Source organism: Rhinoderma darwinii, chromosome 1 (genome assembly GCF_050947455.1).
Source record: "Rhinoderma darwinii isolate aRhiDar2 chromosome 1, aRhiDar2.hap1, whole genome shotgun sequence".
Lineage (NCBI taxonomy): Eukaryota > Metazoa > Chordata > Amphibia > Anura > Rhinodermatidae > Rhinoderma > Rhinoderma darwinii.
The window spans coordinates 25,976,755-25,999,233 of record NC_134687.1 but is presented as its reverse complement, the minus strand read 5'-3'; the positions used below and the strand labels follow the sequence as shown (position 1 = coordinate 25,999,233).

The window sequence follows — 22,479 nt, the reverse complement described above, 5'->3', positions numbered from 1 at the left end:
GTGTGTGTAGGACACGGTGTATGGTTCTATTATAATTAGAGGTGCAGTGTATGGCGCTATATTTAGGGGTGTAGTGTGTGTATAATGATAACTTTATATTTATTTATAGGTGCAGAAATGTTGGAAAAGTGAGAAGCTGAAGACATCTGAGCGGCAAACTGCAGAAATGGGCTGTGACCGGGAGAAGTCATCATAGAGGTCTGGACCGGAGGGAGAAAAAGAACTAGAATCTGAGACGTCACCGGTGAGTCACTTAATGTAAATGTTTATTCTGCCTCTAATCAGCACTGTAGTCACTGTATGATCTGCAGTGAGATGATGGTGGTGTGATTATGATAGGATTTATTTTTTGTGAAACAGCATCTCCCAGCATATCCTTACCATTGTTCGGGCTATGCTGGGAGCTGTAGTTTTACGCCGTACACACCTATACGGCAGGGGTTGCACTAAATTGAGCTGTATTTGTGCTGGTGTAGTATATATGTAGTGAGCTTTGTTCTGGGGCTGTATGTATGTACTGAGCTTGGTTCTGGGGCTGTATATATGTAGTGAGCTTGGTTCTGGTGTTGTGTATAGAACCATATTGCTTGTGAAATGTACAAATGTTTTTATGCTCGCGTTACATAAAAAGAAATGACACGTCGATTGGTAGAGAAAACAAACACGGCGAGGGGGAAGGAGATGTCGGGAAAGAGGATGGGGGGGCGCCAAACTGAATCTTTGCCCCGGGTGCTGGAGAACCTAGCTACGCCTCTGGGTAAGGCTGGGTTCACACGAGCACATTAACGTCCATAATGGATGGACGTATTTCGGCCGCTAATCCCGGACCGAACTCAGTGCAGGGAGCCGGGCTCCTAGCATCATAGTTATGTACGATGCTAGGAGTCCCTGCCTCGCTGCAGGACAACTGTCCCGTACTGTAATCATGTTTTCAGTACGGGACAGTAGTTCCACGGAGAGGCAGGGACTCCTAGCGTCGTACATAACTATGATGCCAGGAGCCCGGCTCCCTGCACTGAGTTCGGTCCGGGACTTCCGGCCGAAATACGTCCGTCCATTACGGACGTTAATGTGGTCGTGTGAACCCAGCCGAAGATCAAAAGGAGCTGCACCGTCCCAGCCGAGACGTAGCCAACAACTGCATCAGCACCATGCTCGGTGCGGCTGTTAAATAGCCTGTTGTTGCGGGTAGAATGGCCCATTACCTGCAAAATCGTACGGCCATTAAATAATAAACCCTTTATGGCTGCACGATTTTGCAGGTAAAGAGCCATTTTACCCCATTTACAGGCTATTTGACAGCCACGCCAAACATGGTGCCAGCTCGGTTGTTGGTCGTGTCGCGGCTGGGTCAGTGCCACTCCGTGTTGCCTTACCCTAAGGGCAGATACAGACGGACGTTGCGTTTTTGCGCGCGCAAACAACGCAGCGTTTTGTGCGCGCAAAAACCATTTGACAGCTGCGTGTGTCATCCGTGTATGATGCGCGGCTGCGTGATTTTCGCGCAGCCGCCATCATAGAGATGAGGCTAGTCGACGCCCGTCACTGTCCAAGGTGCTGAAAGAGCTAACTGATCGGCAGTAACTCTTTCAGCACCCTCGACAGTGAATGCCGAACACAATATACAGCAACCTGTTAAAAAAAAAAGTTCGTACTTACCGAGAACTTCCCGGCCGTTGCCTTGGTGACGCGTCCTTGGTGACGCGTCCTTGGTGACGCACCTCTCTTGACATCGGGCCCCACCTCCCTGGATGACGCGGCAGTCCATGTGACCGCTGCAGCCTGTGCTTGGCCTGTGATTGGCTGGAGCTGTCACTTGGACTGAATTGTCATCCCGGGAGGTCAGACTGGAGGAAGAAGCCGGGAGTTCTCGGTAAGTCAGAACTTCGTTTTTTTTCACAGGTTCATGTTTATTGGGATCGGTAGTCACTGTCCATGGCGCTGAAACAGTTTAACTCTTTCAGCACCCTGGACAGTGACTATCTCCGGACGTCGCGTACCGGAATTTTTTTTGCCGGGTTCGGCCAAAACTAGTTCGGCCGAACCCGGTGAAGTTCGGTTCGATTGTCCGGGTTCGCTCATCTCAAAGACACTCCATTTGGATGTTTGGAAACAGAAAAGCACGTGGTGCTTTTCTGGTTACATTCATCCTTTTGACAGCTGGTGCGCTGTTTCAGTCGGTTCGCACGGAAGTGCTTCCGTGCGACCTGCGTGGTTTTCACGCACCCATTGACTTCAATGGGTGCGTGATGCGCGAAATACGCGGAGATATTGAACCTGTCGCGCTTTTTGCGCAGCTGACAAACGCTGCACAAAAAGCACGGACTGTCTGTACTGCCCCATAGACTTGTATTGGTCTGTGCGTGGCGCGTGAAAACCACGCGGCCCGCACGGACCGAATACACGCTCGTGTGAATCCCCCCTTATACTTCTCACAGCTGAGAAGCGACTACAATTGTATTCACTCTATACAATGATATATGAGCTAAATGGCCTTGTCTCACAGACAGATATTTGTATTACCTGTACTGATACATTGTAGCAAACTCCTACAAAATTAGGACATCAGAAAAATTTGTTCTGCTCACAGAGGGTTGTCTACATTGGATACAATCAGTGGCGTAACTACCGCCGTAGCAGCAGTAGCGGCTGCTACGGGGCCCGCGGCATGAGGGGGCCCGTGTCGCCCGCCGGCACGGGCCCCCACCATGGCCGGAGGCTCCGCTAGCAGCTGCTATGGCTGCTACAGCGGGACGCCACTGAACACTACGGCAGAGCAGGGAGCCATAGACTTTCTACGGCTCGGGTTTTAACTTGCTGCCCGCGCGATCGGGCAGCTGAATGTCGGGTCTCCGACTGTCAGTGACTGCCGGGGACCCTGAGGAGAGGATAGAAGCAGCTTTCGCTGCTTCTGTCTTCTCTGATCACTTGTACACAGCGCTGAATGCGCGCTGTGTACAGGAATAGAGACAGCAGCAGCGGCGCTGTCTCTATTCCTCCCGGTGATCATGTGACTGGTCACATGATCGCCGGGTGCCATTAGTGGCAGGCTGCTGCTGGGCCTTACTAGACCCAGCACAGCCCTATTAGTGACAACCTGTAACTGGGGCTGCTGTGCAAAACATGGTGTAAAAGAAAGAAAAAATATATATAAAGTTCCCCGAGGTCTTCTTTGACCTTTGGGGGACAGACCATAGTAATTAAAAAATAGTAAAGTGCAAAAAAATAAATAATAATAAATATACATAAAATACCCACCCCCAAAAAAAAACGTTCCCCCCGCCAATCATTGTTGTAACACTAGCGCTGACCCAATTACCCTAATATAGACAAGTAATATATACAAATTTACGGTAGACAATGGCGATCACAAATAAAAGGTCTATTTTAGGGTAAAACTATGTTATTACCAAAAAAAAAAATAGCTGAAATGTAAAAAAGCTTATTTTTTTTACTATTATTTTCAAACTTTATGAATAAAAATTCTAAAATAGCAAAAAAGGTGTGTATAAAAACGATAAAAAAAGAAACCTGCATTGTCTACGGAAAAAAACATCGCAAAAATCACGTCGTTAGCGCAACAAATAAAAAAGTTATAGCCATTTAACGAACACGTGCTAAAAATGGCTAAACGGTGTCTGGTCCTGAAGGCGCAAAATAGAGCAAAAGACATGTATCCCCTCTCCACAGGACATGTATCCCCTCTCCACAGGACATGTATCCCCTCTCCACAGGACACGTATCCCCTCTCCACAGGATCTCCACAGGACTTGTATCCCCTCTCCACAGGACATGTATCCCCTCTCAACAGGACATGTATCCCCTCTCCACAGGACATGTATCCCCTCTCCACAGGACATGTATCCCCTCTCAACAGGACATGTATCCCCTCTCCACAGGACATGTATCCCCTCTCCACAGGACATGTATCCCCCCCCTCTCCACAGGATCTCCACAGGACATGTATCCCCCCCCCCCTCTCCACAGGATCTCCACAGGACATGTATCCCCTCTCCACAGGACATGTATCCCCTCTCCACAGGACATGTATCCCCTCTCCACAGGACATGTATCCCCCCCCCCTCTCCACAGGATATCCACAGGTCATGTATCCCCTCTCCACAGGACATGTATCCCCTCTCCACAGGACATGTATCCCCCCCTCTCCACAGGACATGTATCCCCCCCCCCTCTCCACAGGATATCCACAGGACATGTATCCTCTCTCCACAGGACATGTATCCCCCCCTCTCCACAGGATATCCACAGGACATGTATCCCCTCTCCACAGGACATGTATCCCCCCCACTGGCGTAGCTATAGGGGTCGCAGCGGTCGCAATTGCGACCGGGCCCCGAAGCCAGGGGGGCCCACGGCCTCCCCCGCACCACATCAATAAAAAGTTACTATAGTAACTCGGGCCGCGGGCCCCTGTTACTATAGTAACATACTTTACTTACCTTCCTGGTTCCGGATCGCAGCGGAGGTCCAGAAGAGGCTGGACGCAGCCTGCAGGGCTTAAGGGGAAGCCTCCATGACCTCACTGGTAGGGAAAGGGTTAATAGGTAAGGGAGAGTTGGAGGGAGAGTTAGGAGGAGGTGGAGGAGGGACAAGGAGGAGTCAGGGGGCCGTTGCTGAGCTTCCCGCTGTTTGCGGCATTGAGCCGGAAGCAGCGGGAGGAGTAACACAGGGAGAGACAAGCTCCCACCCTCCCGCCCTTTGTTTGTTACCCTGTGGGGCTTTATGTACGTCCGTTTATGAGTGTTGTCTTTGTTTTGTGTGCTTATTTAACATGTTTTTCCTTTTTTCCCGGAGTAGGTTCTGTTGTCATGGCAGCTGGCGGGGGGAGTCCTTGAGGCCAGTCAGTACAAAATGGTGGGGGGGTCGCATCGGGGGTATGCGTCCCCCAAAAAAGGTACATGGTTGAAGACTTCATCGGGTGTTATCCCTTTGAAGTGGTCTTCTGGTAGAAGGTATATCACTTGAAGGCTTCATCGGGTGTTATCCCTTTGAAGTGGACTTCTAGTGGTCGGTATATCACTTGAGGGCTTCATCGGGTGTTATCCCCTTGAAGTGGACTTCTAGTGGTCGGTATATCACTTGAGGGCTTCATCGGGTGTTATCCCCTTGAAGTGGACTTCTAGTGGTTGGAGCCATCTGCAGAGGTGAACGGTGCTTCCGAGCTGGTTTACGGCTGGAGGTAATTGGTGGTTTGCAGATGGCTAATTCGGTGTGTTCTTAAAAAGGAACATCTGAAGGGGCTTCAAGGACTTCCTCTGCTCGGGTTAATGTTAACGTTAAATTGTTATGTACGATTCTGACCCATGTTGGGTCAAGTGAATTATTAGGAGGAATTCTCTGGTGGATTCCTAACTAGTTATCCGAATGTTTCGGATTTAAATTGTTTTGATAAAACTGTGAAATTAATAAACGGCTGCTGTGGCCATTTCACATCCAACCTCGGTGTCACGTGTCTTTCCTAAAGGTGGGGGTGGAGGGATAAGATGGGTAAGGGAAGGTTCATTAACACACGACTCTACTTAGGAAGGTCATGACGTCAAGCGCTGTGCGCAGCGCATGACGTCACAGCGCTATGCCGCCGCGCACAGCATCGAGACTACAGAACTCCCGCCGCGGCCGAAGAGGAAGGTAAGGTTATCCCTGACTGGCGGGGTCCGACTCCCGGGACCCGCCAATCAGCTGTTTTGAAGGGGCCGCAGCACTCGTACGAGAGCTGCTCCCCTTCATTCCGGTCACACTGTGAATCGGTGTCGGCGATTCACAGTGTGAGCGAGTAGTGAAATGAAGGGGAAGCAGCTCTCGTACGAGTGCTGCGGCCCCTTCAAAACAGCTGATTTGCCGGTCCCGGGCGACACATCAGCTATTGATGGCCTATCCTGTGGACAGGCCATCAATGTTTAGGGACTGCACAACCCCGAAGCCTACGATGTATCAGGCTTAGGGGGCCCATGAGACAGGATCACAGATTGTGTGATCCTGTCTGCTGGGCCCTGTATCTAAGCCAATCACATGGTAGGCTTAGATACATGGCCCATGCGTGATCCTGTCTGCTGGGCCCTGTATCTAAGCCTACCACACTAGGTTTAGATACAGGGCCCCAGCACACAGTAATCTTATACTGTATAAGATTACTGTCTGCTGGACCCTGTATCTAAGCCTACCTTGTGGTAGGCTTAGATACAGGGTCCCACAGACAGTATCACACATGGGCCCTGTATCTAAGCCTTAGGGTATGTGCACACACACTAATTACGTCCGTAATTGACGGACGTATTTCGGCCTCAAGTACCGGACCGAACACACTGCAGGGAGCCGGGCTCCTAGCGTCGTACTTATGTACGATGCTAGGAGTCCCTGCCTCGCTGCATGACCTGCCTAGGTCGAGTCGTGTGTTAACCTTAAACCATACTATCCCCCACCCCCATTTAGTAACGACACATGACACCGAGGTTGGATGTGAAATGGCCACAGCAGCCGTTTATTAATTTCACAGTTTTATAAAAACAATTTAAATCCGAAACATTCGGATAACTAGTTAGGAATCCACCAGAGAATTCCTCCTAATAATTCACATGACCCAACATGGGTCAGAATCATAAATAACAATTAAACGTTAACATTAACCCGAGCAGAGGAAGTCCTTGAAGCCCCTTCAGATGTTCCTTTCAAGAACACACCGAATTAGCCATCTGCAAACCACCAATTACCTCCAGCCGTAAACCAGCTCGGAAGCACCGTTCACCTCTGCAGATGGCTCCAACCACTAGAAGTCCACTTCAAGGGGATAACACCCGTTGAAGCCCTCAAGTGATATACCGACCACTAGAAGTCCACTTCAAAGGGATAACACCCGATGAAGCCTTCAAGTGACATACCTTCTACCAGAAGACCACTTCAAAGGGATAACACCCGATGAAGTCTTCAACCATGTACCTTTTTTGGGGGACGCATACCCCCGATGCGACCCCCCCACCATTTTGTACTGACTGGCCTCAAGGACTCCCCCCGCCAGCTGCCATGACAACAGAACCTACTCCGGAAAAAAGAAAAACATGTTAAATAAACACACAAAATAAAACACAACGCTCATATACGGACGTACAGAAGACCTAAGGAGTAACAAAACAAGGGTGGGAGGGTGGGAGCTTTGCTTCTTGTGTATTACTCCTCCCGCTGCTTCCGGCTCAATGCCGAGAAACAGCGGGAAGCGCAGTAACGGCCCCCCCCGTCCCCCCTAGCTCCTCCCCGTCCCTCCTTCAGCTTCTTCACCTTTCCCTCACCTCTTAACATTAACCCTTTCCCTACCAGGACGGTCATGTCGGCTTCCCTTAAGCCTGCAGCTGCGTCCAGCCTCTTCTTGACCTGCCTAGGTCGAGTCGTGTGTTAACCTTAAACCATACTATCCCCCACCCCCATTTAGTAACGACACATGACACCGAGGTTGGATGTGAAATGGCCACAGCAGCCGTTTATTAATTTCACAGTTTTATAAAAACAATTTAAATCCGAAACATTCGGATAACTAGTTAGGAATCCACCAGAGAATTCCTCCTAATAATTCACATGACCCAACATGGGTCAGAATCATAAATAACAATTAAACGTTAACATTAACCCGAGCAGAGGAAGTCCTTGAAGCCCCTTCAGATGTTCCTTTCAAGAACACACCGAATTAGCCATCTGCAAACCACCAATTACCTCCAGCCGTAAACCAGCTCGGAAGCACCGTTCACCTCTGCAGATGGCTCCAACCACTAGAAGTCCACTTCAAGGGGATAACACCCGTTGAAGCCCTCAAGTGATATACCGACCACTAGAAGTCCACTTCAAAGGGATAACACCCGATGAAGCCTTCAAGTGACATACCTTCTACCAGAAGACCACTTCAAAGGGATAACACCCGATGAAGTCTTCAACCATGTACCTTTTTTGGGGGACGCATACCCCCGATGCGACCCCCCCACCATTTTGTACTGACTGGCCTCAAGGACTCCCCCCGCCACCGCGAAACAGGCCTTGACCACCTTAAGCCTGTGAGTTCCTCCACACCACCACCGCCCTTTCTATGCCTTCTGCTATAGCCAAGCTCCAAATATCAATGCCAACCTCGGTCAGATGAACCCCGTCACTCCTCCAGAAATTCCCCAATCCTGACTCCAAATCCCTATGCCTCACGCAAATGCCCCCGTTCTTTGCCACAAAACGGGACACCGCCCGGTTAACTTTTATCCGAGCCTTATTGACTCTCTCCACCGATCTAGCTAACCGCCAATGCTTCCTTGGGACTATGTCCGACCACACTACCACCAACTTGGGATAAGATACCCACAAACACAACAAATCATGTTTGATATCCCGCACCAACTCACGAAAAGGGCGGACTCCTAAGTCATTCCCACCCACGTGCAACACTAAAACCTCCGGAACCCTATCAAGCCGCACATATGTCTGGAATTCCGCCAACACCCTGTTCCACGACATACCTCTAAACCCCAGCCAATGCACAACCGCATCCTGTCGCGGAATGCGCAACTGGCGACCATCCGGGCGGACGTCCGCCCTCAAAGCCCCCCAGTGCACGTACGAATGACCCATCAACCACACCAGACAAGGAGGCGAATCTGAAACGGAAAACACAGTTAGGCACCACCATATAACATTTGCAAGCATAAACAACAAAATTACAACATATGGGGGCGGACATAGGACTTAAACCTTTTAGACTCCCAACGACCAATACGCCTCACCCCCTCATCATCCAACCCCCAGCGCCCTGCTTCCGTTGCTGCGCCAATCCGGAAGGAATGAGATGAATATGAGCCTGCCGCAACCCCAACCGCCGTCAAACATTTTTTAAAAACAGCTCCAAACTGAAACCTGGACAAGAACGACCCGTCCACATGACGTAACAAAGGCAAATCTGGAGACCCCCTGTTTTTTGTAAAACCACGCATGCACTCTACTGGGCACATGACCGACCCCGGGAGAGCGAACAAAACTATCAGTTTTCCCTTCCCTAATTGGTCAGTTTTTGATCTACGCAACCATACCTCCAACCGATCTGCAAAAAGGCTCACCTCCCCAGATCTCAGCCCCCCTGCCTGTTTAGTACTTGGCGACACCAACTCACCTATTCTAAATGCTCCGAAGAACGCCAATGAGAAAGCCAACCGAAACAAATCCATTTCATCTGAAGAACGACATACCGATGCCAATGAACCGCCCAACAAGCCCAGCAAAGCAAACGACACCGGCCTTCTACTATCCGCCTCCACCCTACCTCTGCGCAACCCCTTCAAAGCCTGCGATACCAGAAATTCCTTCGATACATCCCGCAAGCCCCGCAACTTAAGCCCAAACGCCACCGCGGATATAAACCGGTTCACCTTCGCTACTGAAAACCCCCCCTCCCAGGCATCCCCTAACCAATACAAAAGTGCCACCAACCTGTCTCTATCCGTATTGACATCACCCAACTCTCTTACCCACTCCTCCCACTGCCTCCAACAAGCAGCATAAGCCCTCCACGTCGTGCCCGCCAAAGACCTTTGTAACAGCTGCTCTACGGGACCGATACCAGATCCCATAGATGATCCGGACACGCCAAACCGATACGTTCCGCTCCCGGGGCCAATTGCCGAAACCGGTCCCACTGCGAGCGAGAAAGAGCATCAGCAACACAATTCCGTACACCCGGGACATGCACCGCCACCACCCACGCGTTCAGCGACAAACACACCAACACTAAATGTCGCAACAATTGAACTACCGGAGGAGAGGACGCCGTGATGTTATTAATGGCAAGCACCACCCCCATGTTGTCGCAGTAAAAACGGACCTTCTTATCCCTGAGCCTGTCCCCCCAAATGGTAGCCGCCACCACGATGGGAAACAGCTCGAGCAGGGCCAGATTCCGCGTCAATCCACTGGACACCCAGCTAGCCGGCCATTGACCTGCGCACCACGGACCTCCCCCGTAAGCTCCAAAGCCACCCGCCCCAGCCGCATCCGTGAAAATATTCAGATCACTCGTATCCTGCGCTGGGGCCATCCATAGCGAGCGACCATTGTACTGGCCCAAGAAGTCATCCCAAACCTGAAGATCAGCTCGGTGCTCCTCCCTGAGCCTCACAAAATGATGCGGCGCCCGCACTCCCGCCGTTGCCGCCGCCAACCTTCTACCAAACACCCTCCCCATCGGCATAATCCGGCAGGCGAAATTCAACTTCCCCAGCAGCGACTGAAGCTCCCTCAACTACATTTTCTTCCTTCTACAAGCCCGTCGCACCTCCAGCCTCAAAGCACCCAACTTATCCGCCGGGAGCCGACACTCCATTGCCACCGAGTCAATTTCGATTCCCAAGAAACAAATCGTCGCTACCGGGCCCTCCGTTTTTTCCGGCGCCAAAGGGATCCCAAAATCCCTCGCCACCTTCTGCAGGGCATGAAGCAAGTTACCGCAAACCGGCGAACCCCCCGGGCCAACGCACAAAAAATCATCTAAGTAATGGATCAACGAATCGACCCCGGATACTCCCCTCGTTACCCACTCCACGAAGCTACTAAACGCCTCGAAGTATGCACAAGACAGAGAACACCCCATCGGAAGGCACCGATCCACGTAAAAGGCCCCATTCCAAAAACAACCCAACAGCCGTTGGCTTTCTGGATGGACCGGCAACAACCTGAACGCCGCCTCAATGTCGGTTTTTGCTAGCAGCGCCCCCGGACCCGCAGCCCGCACTAACCCCACCGCCTTATCGAATGAGGTATAAACTACGGAACACAACTCGTGATCAATCCCGTCATTTACCGACGAACCTTTGGGATACGATAAATGTTGAATCAAACGAAACTTTCCGGGCTCGCGTTTAGGGACAATACCCAAAGGGGACACAACTAAATCTTTTACCGGCGACTCCACAAATGGCCCCGACATGCGCCCCAACGAAACTTCTTTTAACAACTTTTCCGACACGACTTCCGCATGCAAGTAAGCCGATTTTAAATTTCTCCGCGTAACCGGAACCTCATAAGGGGGCGGAGGAATAACAAAACCAACACTAAACCCTTCATAAAGCAACTTAGCTGCCGCCCTATCCGGATACTCATTTAGATAAGGGGCCATCCTTTCCACCCTCACCGGCGACACCCCCTTGACCAGCCCCGTGCTGGTTCCCGGACCTCTTTTTCCGCAGACATTTTGCCGCCCCGTGTGATGCACCATTACACTCGGAGCACACGTGCTTGAACTTGCACGTGGCCCCAAACTTGCACTGGCCTTCATTGAATTGCCAGCAAAACCCCGCCTTTCCCCCGCCGCTTGGTCCACTCTGACTAGTCTGGCCTCCCTGGCCACCGCTCCCGGGAAAGGGCTGCCTAACCGGAGCCGTAACCCGTAACCAGAGAGCAATATCCTTCTGGTCCCACCGAATCGCCGGCCGAACCGCCTTCCGCTGACGGAATTGCTCATCATATCGCAGCCACGCCTGACCCCCATACGCCCTATGAGCCTCCCCAATAGCATCAAAATAACAAAATAACGCCGAACAATTTTCCGGCGCCTTTTCCCCTATCACACTAGCCAATATGGCGAACGCCTGCGACCAATTAACGAACGTCTGCGGGATAAGCCTATACCGCCGCCGTTCCTCCTCGTCCTTTTTACTCTCATCCCGCTTGCTCTTATCCAAATTGAATTTAGCCAGCGGCAAGAGAGAAAAAATTTCAACATATTCATCTTTCCAGATCCGATCACGCACCTCCTGCTTTAAATGCGCCCCCAACGGACCCTCAAAACAAACATACACCTCCCCCCGAGCACGATCGTCCATGCGCACTCGATCGCCGTCCTTCTGTGCCTCAGTCTGCACCGACACCGCGACCGCCTCTCTAACCGCCACCACAGGACGCGCCTGCAACGCTCCCCCTTCCCTGGGGCCTTCCCAAACTACCGCAGGGGACACTTCCGTTACTACCGGCGCCGCGGCCCTATCCAGGCGCCCCACCAGCTCCCGTAAGCAACCCACTAAATCTGCCAAACCCGCTCCGTCGCGTCCGCCCGCGCCACTACCGGCCCCCGATGCTATGCTAGCAGCCCCCCCGCCGACACCCGACATAAAAATCGCTGGATAAGACAATAATGGAGTTATACACTCACCGGGCTGCACAGGCGCTGTGTTCCCGTCAGCCGGACCATCCTGACCTCGACGATAAACGTCCAGTTCACCTTCCTCCAGTTCTTCTCTCGCCGACGACTGTCCCTCCCAACGACCTCTTCGGAAAGGGGATGAGGACGCGCTGACCGATGGGCCGGCAACCTGCCGCCCGACCGCCGGGACCCAGACTTCCGACCGGACCTGTTGCCTCGACGTCGCTGCAGATCTAGTCGTCCGTCTAGACGATCCTGACGAAGCCTGCCCCCTGGCCGGAACATCACCATGCGGGGCGGCCGTACCTTGCTCTCGACATCTTCCATCTGATGGGGGAGGGGTGACAGGGAGCCCAGCCTGCGACTCCCTGCTTACCGCCGGACCCCGTCGCGGCCTGGGATTCCTGCCAGGACGCAGGGCCTGGGAAGGGGCGGTCCTCCCAGCTGCCTGGCCTGCAGCGTCCGGGATCGGGCTCCCTCTGCGACGCCGTGTCCGCGGGACTACCTCCGGACTCAGGCGCTCTGGAGGTCGGGACCGCCGAGAGGGACGGGTCGACACAGCCTGCATCGCCGTCACCCCTGCTACCGCTCTCTGCCTGCCCAGCGCAGGAGCGGTTGTTGCCGACTCCCCCCCCGCCGCCATAGCCATGCTCGTAGGGGGGCCGGGGGAGGGGAGCCTGTCCCTTACAACAGACCCCGAACGCCGTGCCCGACGTGGCGAAACGGCGTCCGGGATCCGCGTTAATGCAGCCACGGTCTCCTCCAGCCATCCGGGACCGTGGTGCACAGCAGCGGCACGCAGCCGCTCCAAAATCAGGGCCTCTGCCATACTAAAAGCCGGGCAACGGGGAGCTTTGCTTCTTGTGTATTACTCCTCCCGCTGCTTCCGGCTCAATGCCGAGAAACAGCGGGAAGCGCAGTAACGGCCCCCCCCCGTCCCCCCTAGCTCCTCCCCGTCCCTCCTTCAGCTTCTTCACCTTTCCCTCACCTCTTAACATTAACCCTTTCCCTACCAGGACGGTCATGTCGGCTTCCCTTAAGCCTGCAGCTGCGTCCAGCCTCTTCTGGACAACTGTCCCGTACTGTAATCATGTTTTCAGTACGGGACAGTTGTCCTGCAGCGAGGCAGGGACTCCTAGCGTCGTACATAAGTATGATGCTAGGAGCCCGGCTCCCTGCACTGTGTTCGGTCCGGTACTTGCGGCCGAAATACGTCCATCAATTACGGACGTAATTAGTGTGTGTGCACATACCCTAACACATGTGTTACTAATCATTTTTTGTGTGTTTTCTTACAGGTTCGGTCGTTGGACTACGGCGGATTCCAGGACTACTTCGATGACAGCTTTTTTTTTTATTAATAAAATGGTTAATGAGGGTTGTGTGGGTTTTTTTTTTATTTCAATAAAATATTTTTTCTATGTCTTTGTGGGTTTTTTTTAAACTATATTACTACCGCCTTAGTAATGGCCGCCGGCTGATTGACAGCATCCATTGCTAAGGCGGGGCTTAGTGTTAGCGGATGCAGAGGCTAACACTAACCCCCTTTATTACCCCGGTACCCACCGCCACCAGGGGTGCTGGGAAGAGCCGGGTACGATCCAGTACCTGACCATCTGTAGTGATGGTCGGCCACTGGGGTGGCTGCAGGCTGGTATTATCAGGAGGGGAAAGGCCAAAAACAGTGGCCCTTCCCATCCTGGTAATGCTGCCTGCTGCTGCTTTATTGTATCTGGCTGGTTATGAAAATGGGGGGGACCCCACGTCATTTAAAAAAAATAATAATAATTGGAAAGAACGATGTCGGGTTCCCCACAATTTTCATAACCAGCCAGATACAACACAGCAGCAGCAGGCAGCATTACAAGGGTGGGAAGGGCCACTGTTTTTGGCCTTCCCCAGCCTAATACTACCAGCCTGCGGCCACCCCGGTGCCTGCCCGTCACTACAGATGGTCGGGTACTGGTTTGTACCCGGCTCTTCCCAGTACCCCTGGTGGCGGTGGGTACCGGGGTAATAATGGGGGTTAGTGTAGCCTCTGCACCGGCTAACATTAAGCCCCGCCTTAGTGATGGAGGTTGTCAATCAGCCGGCGGCCATTACTAAGGCGGTGATAATAAAATTTAAAAAGATACAAGCACATAGAAAAAATATTTTATTGAAATAAAAAAACACAACCCTCATTAACCATTTAATTGAGAATAATAAAAACGCCGTCATTGAAGTCCTCGAATCCGAAGTCCAAGAACCGAACCTGTAAAAAAACACAAACACAAAAATAATCAGTAACACATAAAGAAGCAAAATTATTATTCTTACCTATCCTGGGTCCAGCGCTGGAGACGCAATGTCAGCGAGCTGGGCCCTGTATCTAATCCTATCATGTGTGATACAGTCTGCTGAGCTTTGTATCTAATCCAATCATGTATGATACTGTCTGCTGGGCCCTATATCTAATCCGATCATGTGTGATACTGTCTGCTGGGCCCTATATCTAATCCTATCATGTGTGATACTGTCTGCTGAGCCACTGTATCTAATCCTATCATGTGTGATACTGTCTGCTGAGCCACTGTATCTAATCCTATCATGTGTGATACTGTCTGCTGAGCCACTGTATCTAATCCTATCATGTGTGGTACTGTCTGCTGAGCCACTGTATCTAATCCTATCATGTGTGATACTGTCTGCTAAGCCACTGTATCTAATCCTATCATGTGTGGTACTGTCTGCTGAGCCACTGTATCTAATCCTATCATGTGTGGTACTGTCTGCTGAGCCACTGTATCTAATCCTATCATGTGTGGTACTGTCTGCTGAGCCACTGTATCTAATCCTATCATGTGTGATACTGTCTGCTGGGCCACTGTATCTAATCCTATCATGTGTGATACTGTCTGCTGAGCTGTGTATCTAATCCTATCATGTGTGATACTGCCTTCTGAGCCACTGTATCTAATCCTATCATGTGTGATACTGCCTTCTGAGCCACTGTATCTAATCCTATCCATAGTTTATAGGGTCGTAGTGCTATAGATATGCTATGCTGTCTCATATACACACTTTTTTTGGGGCGGACACATATGTATTGGGGCTATTTCCCCTGACATTTTAAGCCCTGAGGGTATGTTCACACGGCAGCGTCCGTTACGGCTGAAATTACGGGGCTGTTTTCAGGAGAAAACAGCTCCGGAATTTCAGCCGTAATGGCATGTGCAGGCGTCTTTCGCTGCGTCCATTACGGACGTAATTGGAGCTGTTTTTCTATGGAGTCCATGGAAACGGCTCCATTTACATCTGAAGAAGTGACAGGCACTTCTTTGACGTGGGCGTCTTTTTTACGCGCCGCCTTTTGACAGCGACGCGTAAAAAAAAATGACCGTCGGCACAGAACATCGTAAGACCCATTCAAATGAATGGGCAGATGTTTGCCGACGCTTTTGAGCCGCATTTTCGGACGTAATTCAATGCTAAAACGCCCGAATTACGTCCGTAAATAGTGTGTGTGAACCCAGCCATAGTGACGCCCCGGCTGCTAGTGCTGCATTGTTGGGTCACTTAGGAGACCCAGCGATGCAGCTGAAAGCGGACCGTCGGCCATGAGAAGTTTGCGGGGGGGGGGGGGGCCCAGTAAGAATTTTTGCATCGGGGCCCATGAGCCTCTAGCTACGCCCCTGATCCCCCCCCTCTCCACAGGATATCCACAGGACATGTATCCCCTCTCCACAGGACATGTATCCCCCCCTCTCCACAGGACATGTATCCCCCCCTCTCCACAGGACATGTATCCCCCCCCTCTCCACAGGACATGTATCCCCTCTCCACAGGACATGTATCCCCTCTCCACAGGATCTCCACAGGACATGTATCCCCTCTCCACAGGATCTCCACAGGACATGTATCTCCTCTCCACAGGACATGTATCCCCTCTCCACAGGACACGTATGCCCTCTCCACAGGATCTCCACAGGACATGTATCCCCTCTCCACAGGACATGTATCCCCTCTCAACAGGACATGTATCCCCTCTCCACAGGACATGTATCCCCTCTCCACAGGACATGTATCCCCTCTCAACAGGACATGTATCCCCTCTCCACAGGACATGTATCCCCTCTCCACAGAACATGTATCCCCCCCTCTCCACAGGATCTCCACAGGACATGTATCCCCCCCCCTCTCCACAGGATCTCCACAGGACATGTATCCCCTCTCCACAGGACATGTATCCCCTCTCCACAGGACATGTATCCCCTCTCCACAGGACATGTATCCCCCCCCCTCTCCACAGGATATCCACAGGTCATGTATCCCCTCTCCACAGGACATGTATCCCCTCTCCACAGGACATGTATCCCCTCTCCACAGGACATGTATCCCCCCCTCTCCACAGGACATGTATCCCCCCCCCTCTCCACAGGACATGTATCCCCCCCCCTCTCCACAGGATATCCACAGGACATGTATCCCCTCTCCACAGGACATGTATCCCCTCTCCACAGGACACGTATGCCCTCTCCACAGGATCTCCACAGGACATGTATCCCCTCTCCACAGGACATGTATCCCCTCTCAACAGGACATGTATCCCCTCTCCACAGGACATGTATCCCCTCTCCACAGGACATGTATCCCCTCTCAACAGGACATGTATCCCCTCTCCACAGGACATGTATCCCCTCTCCACAGAACATGTATCCCCCCCTCTCCACAGGATCTCCACAGGACATGTATCCCCCCCCCTCTCCACAGGATCTCCACAGGACATGTATCCCCTCTCCACAGGACATGTATCCCCTCTCCACAGGACATGTATCCCCTCTCCACAGGACATGTATCCCCCCCCCTCTCCACAGGATATCCACAGGTCATGTATCCCCTCTCCACAGGACATGTATCCCCTCTCCACAGGACATGTATCCCCTCTCCACAGGACATGTATCCCCCCCTCTCCACAGGACATGTATCCCCCCCCCTCTCCACAGGACATGTATCCCCCCCCCTCTCCACAGGATATCCACAGGACATGTATCCCCTCTCCACAGGACATGTATCCCCCCCTCTCCACAGGATATCCACAGGACATGTATCCCCCCTCCACAGGATCTCCACAGGACATGTATCTCCTCTCCACAGGACATGTATCCCCTTTCCACAGGACATGTATCCCCTCTCCACAGGACATGTATCCCCTCTCCACAGGATATCCACAGGACATGTATCCCCTCTCCACAGGACATGTATCCCCCCCTCTCCACAGGATATCCACAGGACATGTATCCCCTCTCCACAGGACATGTATCCCCTCTCCACAGGACATGTATCCCCTCTCCACAGGACATGTATCCCCCCCCTCTCCACAGGACATGTATCCCCCCCCTCTCCACAGGACATGTATCCCCCCCCCTCTCCACAGGATATCCACAGGACATGTATCCCCTCTCCACAGGACATGTATCCCCCCTCTCCACAGGATATCCACAGGACATGTATCCCCTCTCCACAGGACATGTATCCCCTCTCCACAGGACATGTATCCCCCCCCTCTCCACAGGACATGTATCCCCCCCCTCTCCACAGGACATGTATCCCCCCCCCTCTCCACAGGATATCCACAGGACATGTATCCCCTCTCCACAGGACATGTATCCCCCCCTCTCCACAGGATATCCACAGGACATGTATCCCCTCTCCACAGGACATGTATCCCCTCTCCACAGGACATGTATCCCCCCCTCTCCACAGGACATGTATCCCCCCCCTCTCCACAGGACATGTATCCCCCCCTCTCCACAGGACATGTATCCCCTCTCCACAGGACATGTATCCCCTCTCCACAGGACATGTATCCCCTCTCCACAGGACATGTATCCCCTCTCCACAGGACATGTATCCCCTCTCCACAGGACATGTATCCCCCCCCCCCTCTCCACAGGATATCCACAGGACATGTATCCCCTTTCCACAGGACATGTATCCCCTCTCCACAGGACATGTATCCCCTCTCCACAGGACATGTATCCCCCCCCCTCTCCACAGGACATGTATCCCCCCCTCTCCACAGGACATGTATCCCCCCCCCTCTCCACAGGATATCCACAGGACATGTATCCCCTCTCCACAGGACATGTATCCCCCCCTCTCCACAGGATATCCACAGGACATGTATCCCCTCTCCACAGGACATGTATCCCCCCCTCTCCACAGGATATCCACAGGACATGTGTCCCCTCTCCACAGGACATGTATCCCCCCCTCTCCACAGGATATCCACAGGACATGTATCCCCTCTCCACAGGACATGTATCCCCTCTCCACAGGACATGTATCCCCCCTCTCCACAGGACATGTATCCCCCCCCCTCTCCACAGGATATCCACAGGTCATGTATCCCCTCTCCACAGGACATGTATCCCCTCTCCACAGGACATGTATCCCCTCTCCACAGGACATGTATCCCCCCCTCTCCACAGGACATGTATCCCCCCCTCTCCACAGGACATGTATCCCCCCCCTCTCCACAGGATATCCACAGGTCATGTATCCCCTCTCCACAGGACATGTATCCCCCCCTCTCCACAGGATATCCACAGGACATGTATCCCCTCTCCACAGGACATGTATCCCCCCCCCTCTCCACAGGATATCCACAGGACATGTATCCCCTCTCCACAGGACATGTATCCCCCCCTCTCCACAGGACATGTATCCCCCCCTCTCCACAGGACATGTATCCCCCCCCCTCTCCACAGGAAATGTATCCCCTCTCCACAGGACATGTATCCCCTCTCCACAGGACATGTATCCCCTCTCCACAGGACATGTATCCCCTCTCCACAGGACATGTATCCCCTCTCCACAGGACATGTATCCCCTCTCCACAGGACATGTATCCCCTCTCCACAGGACATGTATCCCCTCTCCACAGGACATGTATCCCCTCTCCACAGGATCTCCACAGGACATGTATCCCCTCTCCACAGGATCTCCACAGGACATGTATCTCCTCTCCACAGGACATGTATCCCCTTTCCACAGGACATGTATCCCCTCTCCACAGGACATGTATCCCCTCTCCACAGGATATCCACAGGACATGTATCCCCTCTCCACAGGACATGTATCCCCCCCTCTCCACAGGATATCCACAGGACATGTATCCCCTCTCCACAGGACATGTATCCCCTCTCCACAGGACATGTATCCCCTCTCCACAGGACATGTATCCCCCCCCTCTCCACAGGACATGTATCCCCCCCCTCTCCACAGGACATGTATCCCCCCCCCTCTCCACAGGATATCCACAGGACATGTATCCCCTCTCCACAGGACATGTATCCCCCCCTCTCCACAGGATATCCACAGGACATGTATCCCCTCTCCACAGGACATGTATCCCCCCTCCACAGGACATGTATCCCCCCCTCTCCACAGGACATGTATCCCCCCCCTCTCCACAGGACATGTATCCCCCCCCTCTCCACAGGACATGTATCCCCTCTCCACAGGACATGTATCCCCTCTCCACAGGACATGTATCCCCTCTCCACAGGACATGTATCCCCTCTCCACAGGACATGTATCCCCCCCCTCTCCACAGGACATATATCCCCCCTCTCCACAGGACATGTATCCCCCCCCTCTCCACAGGATATCCACAGGACATGTATCCCCTCTCCACAGGACATGTATCCCCCCCTCTCCACAGGATATCCACAGGACATGTATCCCCTCTCCACAGGACATGTATCCCCCCCTCTCCACAGGATATCCACAGGACATGTGTCCCCTCTCCACAGGACATGTATCCCCCCCTCTCCACAGGATATCCACAGGACATGTATCCCCTCTCCACAGAACATGTATCCCCTCTCCACAGGACATGTATCCCCCCTCTCCACAGGACATGTATCCCCCCCCTCTCCACAGGACATGTATCCCCCCCCTCTCCACAGGACATGTATCCCCTCTCCACAGGACATGTATCCCCTCTCCACAGGACATGTATCCCCTCTCCACAGGACATGTATCCCCTCTCCACAGGATCTCCACAGGACATGTATCCCCTCTCCACAGGATCTCCACAGGACATGTATCCCCTCTCCACAGGACATGTATCCCCTCTCCACAGGACATGTATCCCCTCTCCACAGGACATGTATCCCCTCTCCACAGGATATCCACAGGACATGTATCCCCTCTCCACAGGACATGTATCCCCCCCTCTCCACAGGACATGTATCCCCCCCTCTCCACAGGACATGTATCCCCCCCTCTCCACAGGACATGTATCCCCCCCCCTCTCCACAGGATATCCACAGGACATGTATCCCCTCTCCACAGGACATGTATCCCCCCCCCCCCTCTCCACAGGATATCCACAGGACATGTATCCCCTCTCCACAGGACATGTATCCCCTCTCCACAGGACATGTATCCCCCCCCTCTCCACAGGACATGTATCCCCCCCCTCTCCACAGGACATGTATCCCCTCTCCACAGGACATGTATCCCCTCTCCACAGGACATGTATCCCCTCTCCACAGGACATGTATCCCCTCTCCACAGGACATGTATCCCCCCCCTCTCCACAGGACATGTATCCCCCCCTCTCCACAGGACATGTATCCCCTCTCCACAGAACATGTATCTCCTGTCCACAGGACATGTATCCCCTCTCCACAGGACATGTATCCCCTCTCCACAGGACATGTATCCCCTCTCCACAGGATCTCCACAGGATAGGGGACACATGTGTGATCGCTGGCATTGATAGGGAGAACGGGGGACTGAAAGTCCCCTGAACTTCTCCATGACAAACCTCTGACTTCCGGCATCTGCGCAGCTCACTAAAAATGAAAGGAGCGCTGGTCACGCATGCGTACAAGCACGACCGGCGCTCCATTCATTTTTACGGAGCTGCCGACACAGACCCCGGAAGTCCGAGGTTTGTGATGGAGAACTTCAGGGGACTTTCAGTCCCCCGTTCTCCCTATCGCTGCCAGCGATCACACCTGTATCCCCTGTCCTGTGGATATCCTGTGGAGAGGGGATACATGTCCTGTGGAGATCCTGTGGAGAGGGGATACATGTCCTGTGGAGATACATGTATTTTGTAGGACACACTGTAGGTCGCATTTTTTTGGGAAGGGGCGTTCCCTACAGGGGCGGTGGCTGTATGGTGTTCCCTACGGGGGGAGCTATATGGCGTTCCCTACGGGGGGAGCTGTATGGCGTTCCCTACGGGGGGAGCTGTATGGCGTTCCCTACGGGGGGAGCTGTATGGCGTTCCCTACAGGGGGGTGGCTGTATGGCGTTCTTTACAGGGGGGGGGCTGTATGGCGTTCTCTACAGGGGGGGGCTGTATGCCGTTCTCTACAGGGGGGGGCTGTATGGCGTTCCCTACAGGGGGGGCTGTATGGCGTTCTCTACAGGGGGGGCTGTATGGCGTTCTCTGCAGGGGGGCTGTATGGCGTTATCTACAGGGGGCTGTATGGCGTTCTCTGCAGGGGGGCTGTATGGCGTTCTCTACAGGGGGGCTGTATGGCGTTCTCTACCGGGGGGCTGTATAGCGTTCTCTACAGGGGGATGTATGGCGCTATCTACAGAGGGGGGCTGTATGGCGTTATCTACAGGGGGGGGCTGTAAAAAAGGCACTATCTACAAGGGGGGGGGTTGTGTGACACCCAGGGGAGGGGCCCCAGTCAAACGTTTGCTATGGGTCCCAGTCTTTCCTAGTTACGCCCCTGGATACAATCAAAGCATTCCCTTAGCTGTGAGAAGTATTAGTTCTGTAGAGAAGTGCAGCTTCTGGATGTAAACAAGAACGTTTTTATGCACTGACAGCAAGAAGAATGTAATAGAAAGTACATACAGTGAAGGAAATAAGTATTTGATCCCTTGCTGATTTTGTAAGTTTGCCCACTGTCAAAGACATGAACAGTCTAGAATTTTTAGGCTAGGTTAATTTTACCAGTGAGAGATAGATTATATAAAAAAAATAACAGAAAATCACATAGTCAAAATGATATATATTTATTTGCATTGTGCACAGAGAAATAAGTATTTGATCCCCTACCAACCATTAAGAGTTCAGCCTCCTCCAGACCAGTTACACGCTCCAAATAAACTTGGTGCCTGCATTATAGACAGCTGTCTTACATGGTCACCTGTATAAAAGACTCCTGTCCACAGACTCAATTAATCAGTCTGACTCTAACCTCTACAACATGGGCAAGACCAAAGAGCTTTCTAAGGATGTCAGGGACAAGATCATAGACCTGCACAAGGCTGGAATGGGCTACAAA

At 52.6% G+C, this 22,479-nt stretch overlaps 1 protein-coding gene across 1 annotated transcript; it reads right to left on the bottom strand.

Moving 5' to 3' along the window:
• Positions 1–7,302: 7,302 nt before the first annotated feature.
• On the bottom strand, positions 7,303–12,928 carry LOC142722742 (uncharacterized). Its single transcript, XM_075848896.1, has 2 exons — positions 12,182–12,928; positions 7,303–8,642 (listed from the first exon to the last, which is right to left on the bottom strand). Exons 1-2 carry the CDS (start codon positions 12,819–12,821, stop codon positions 8,047–8,049), a joined length of 1,236 nt encoding a protein of 411 aa, XP_075705011.1. The 5' UTR covers positions 12,822–12,928; the 3' UTR covers positions 7,303–8,046.
• Between the last annotated feature and the right edge of the window lie 9,551 nt (positions 12,929–22,479).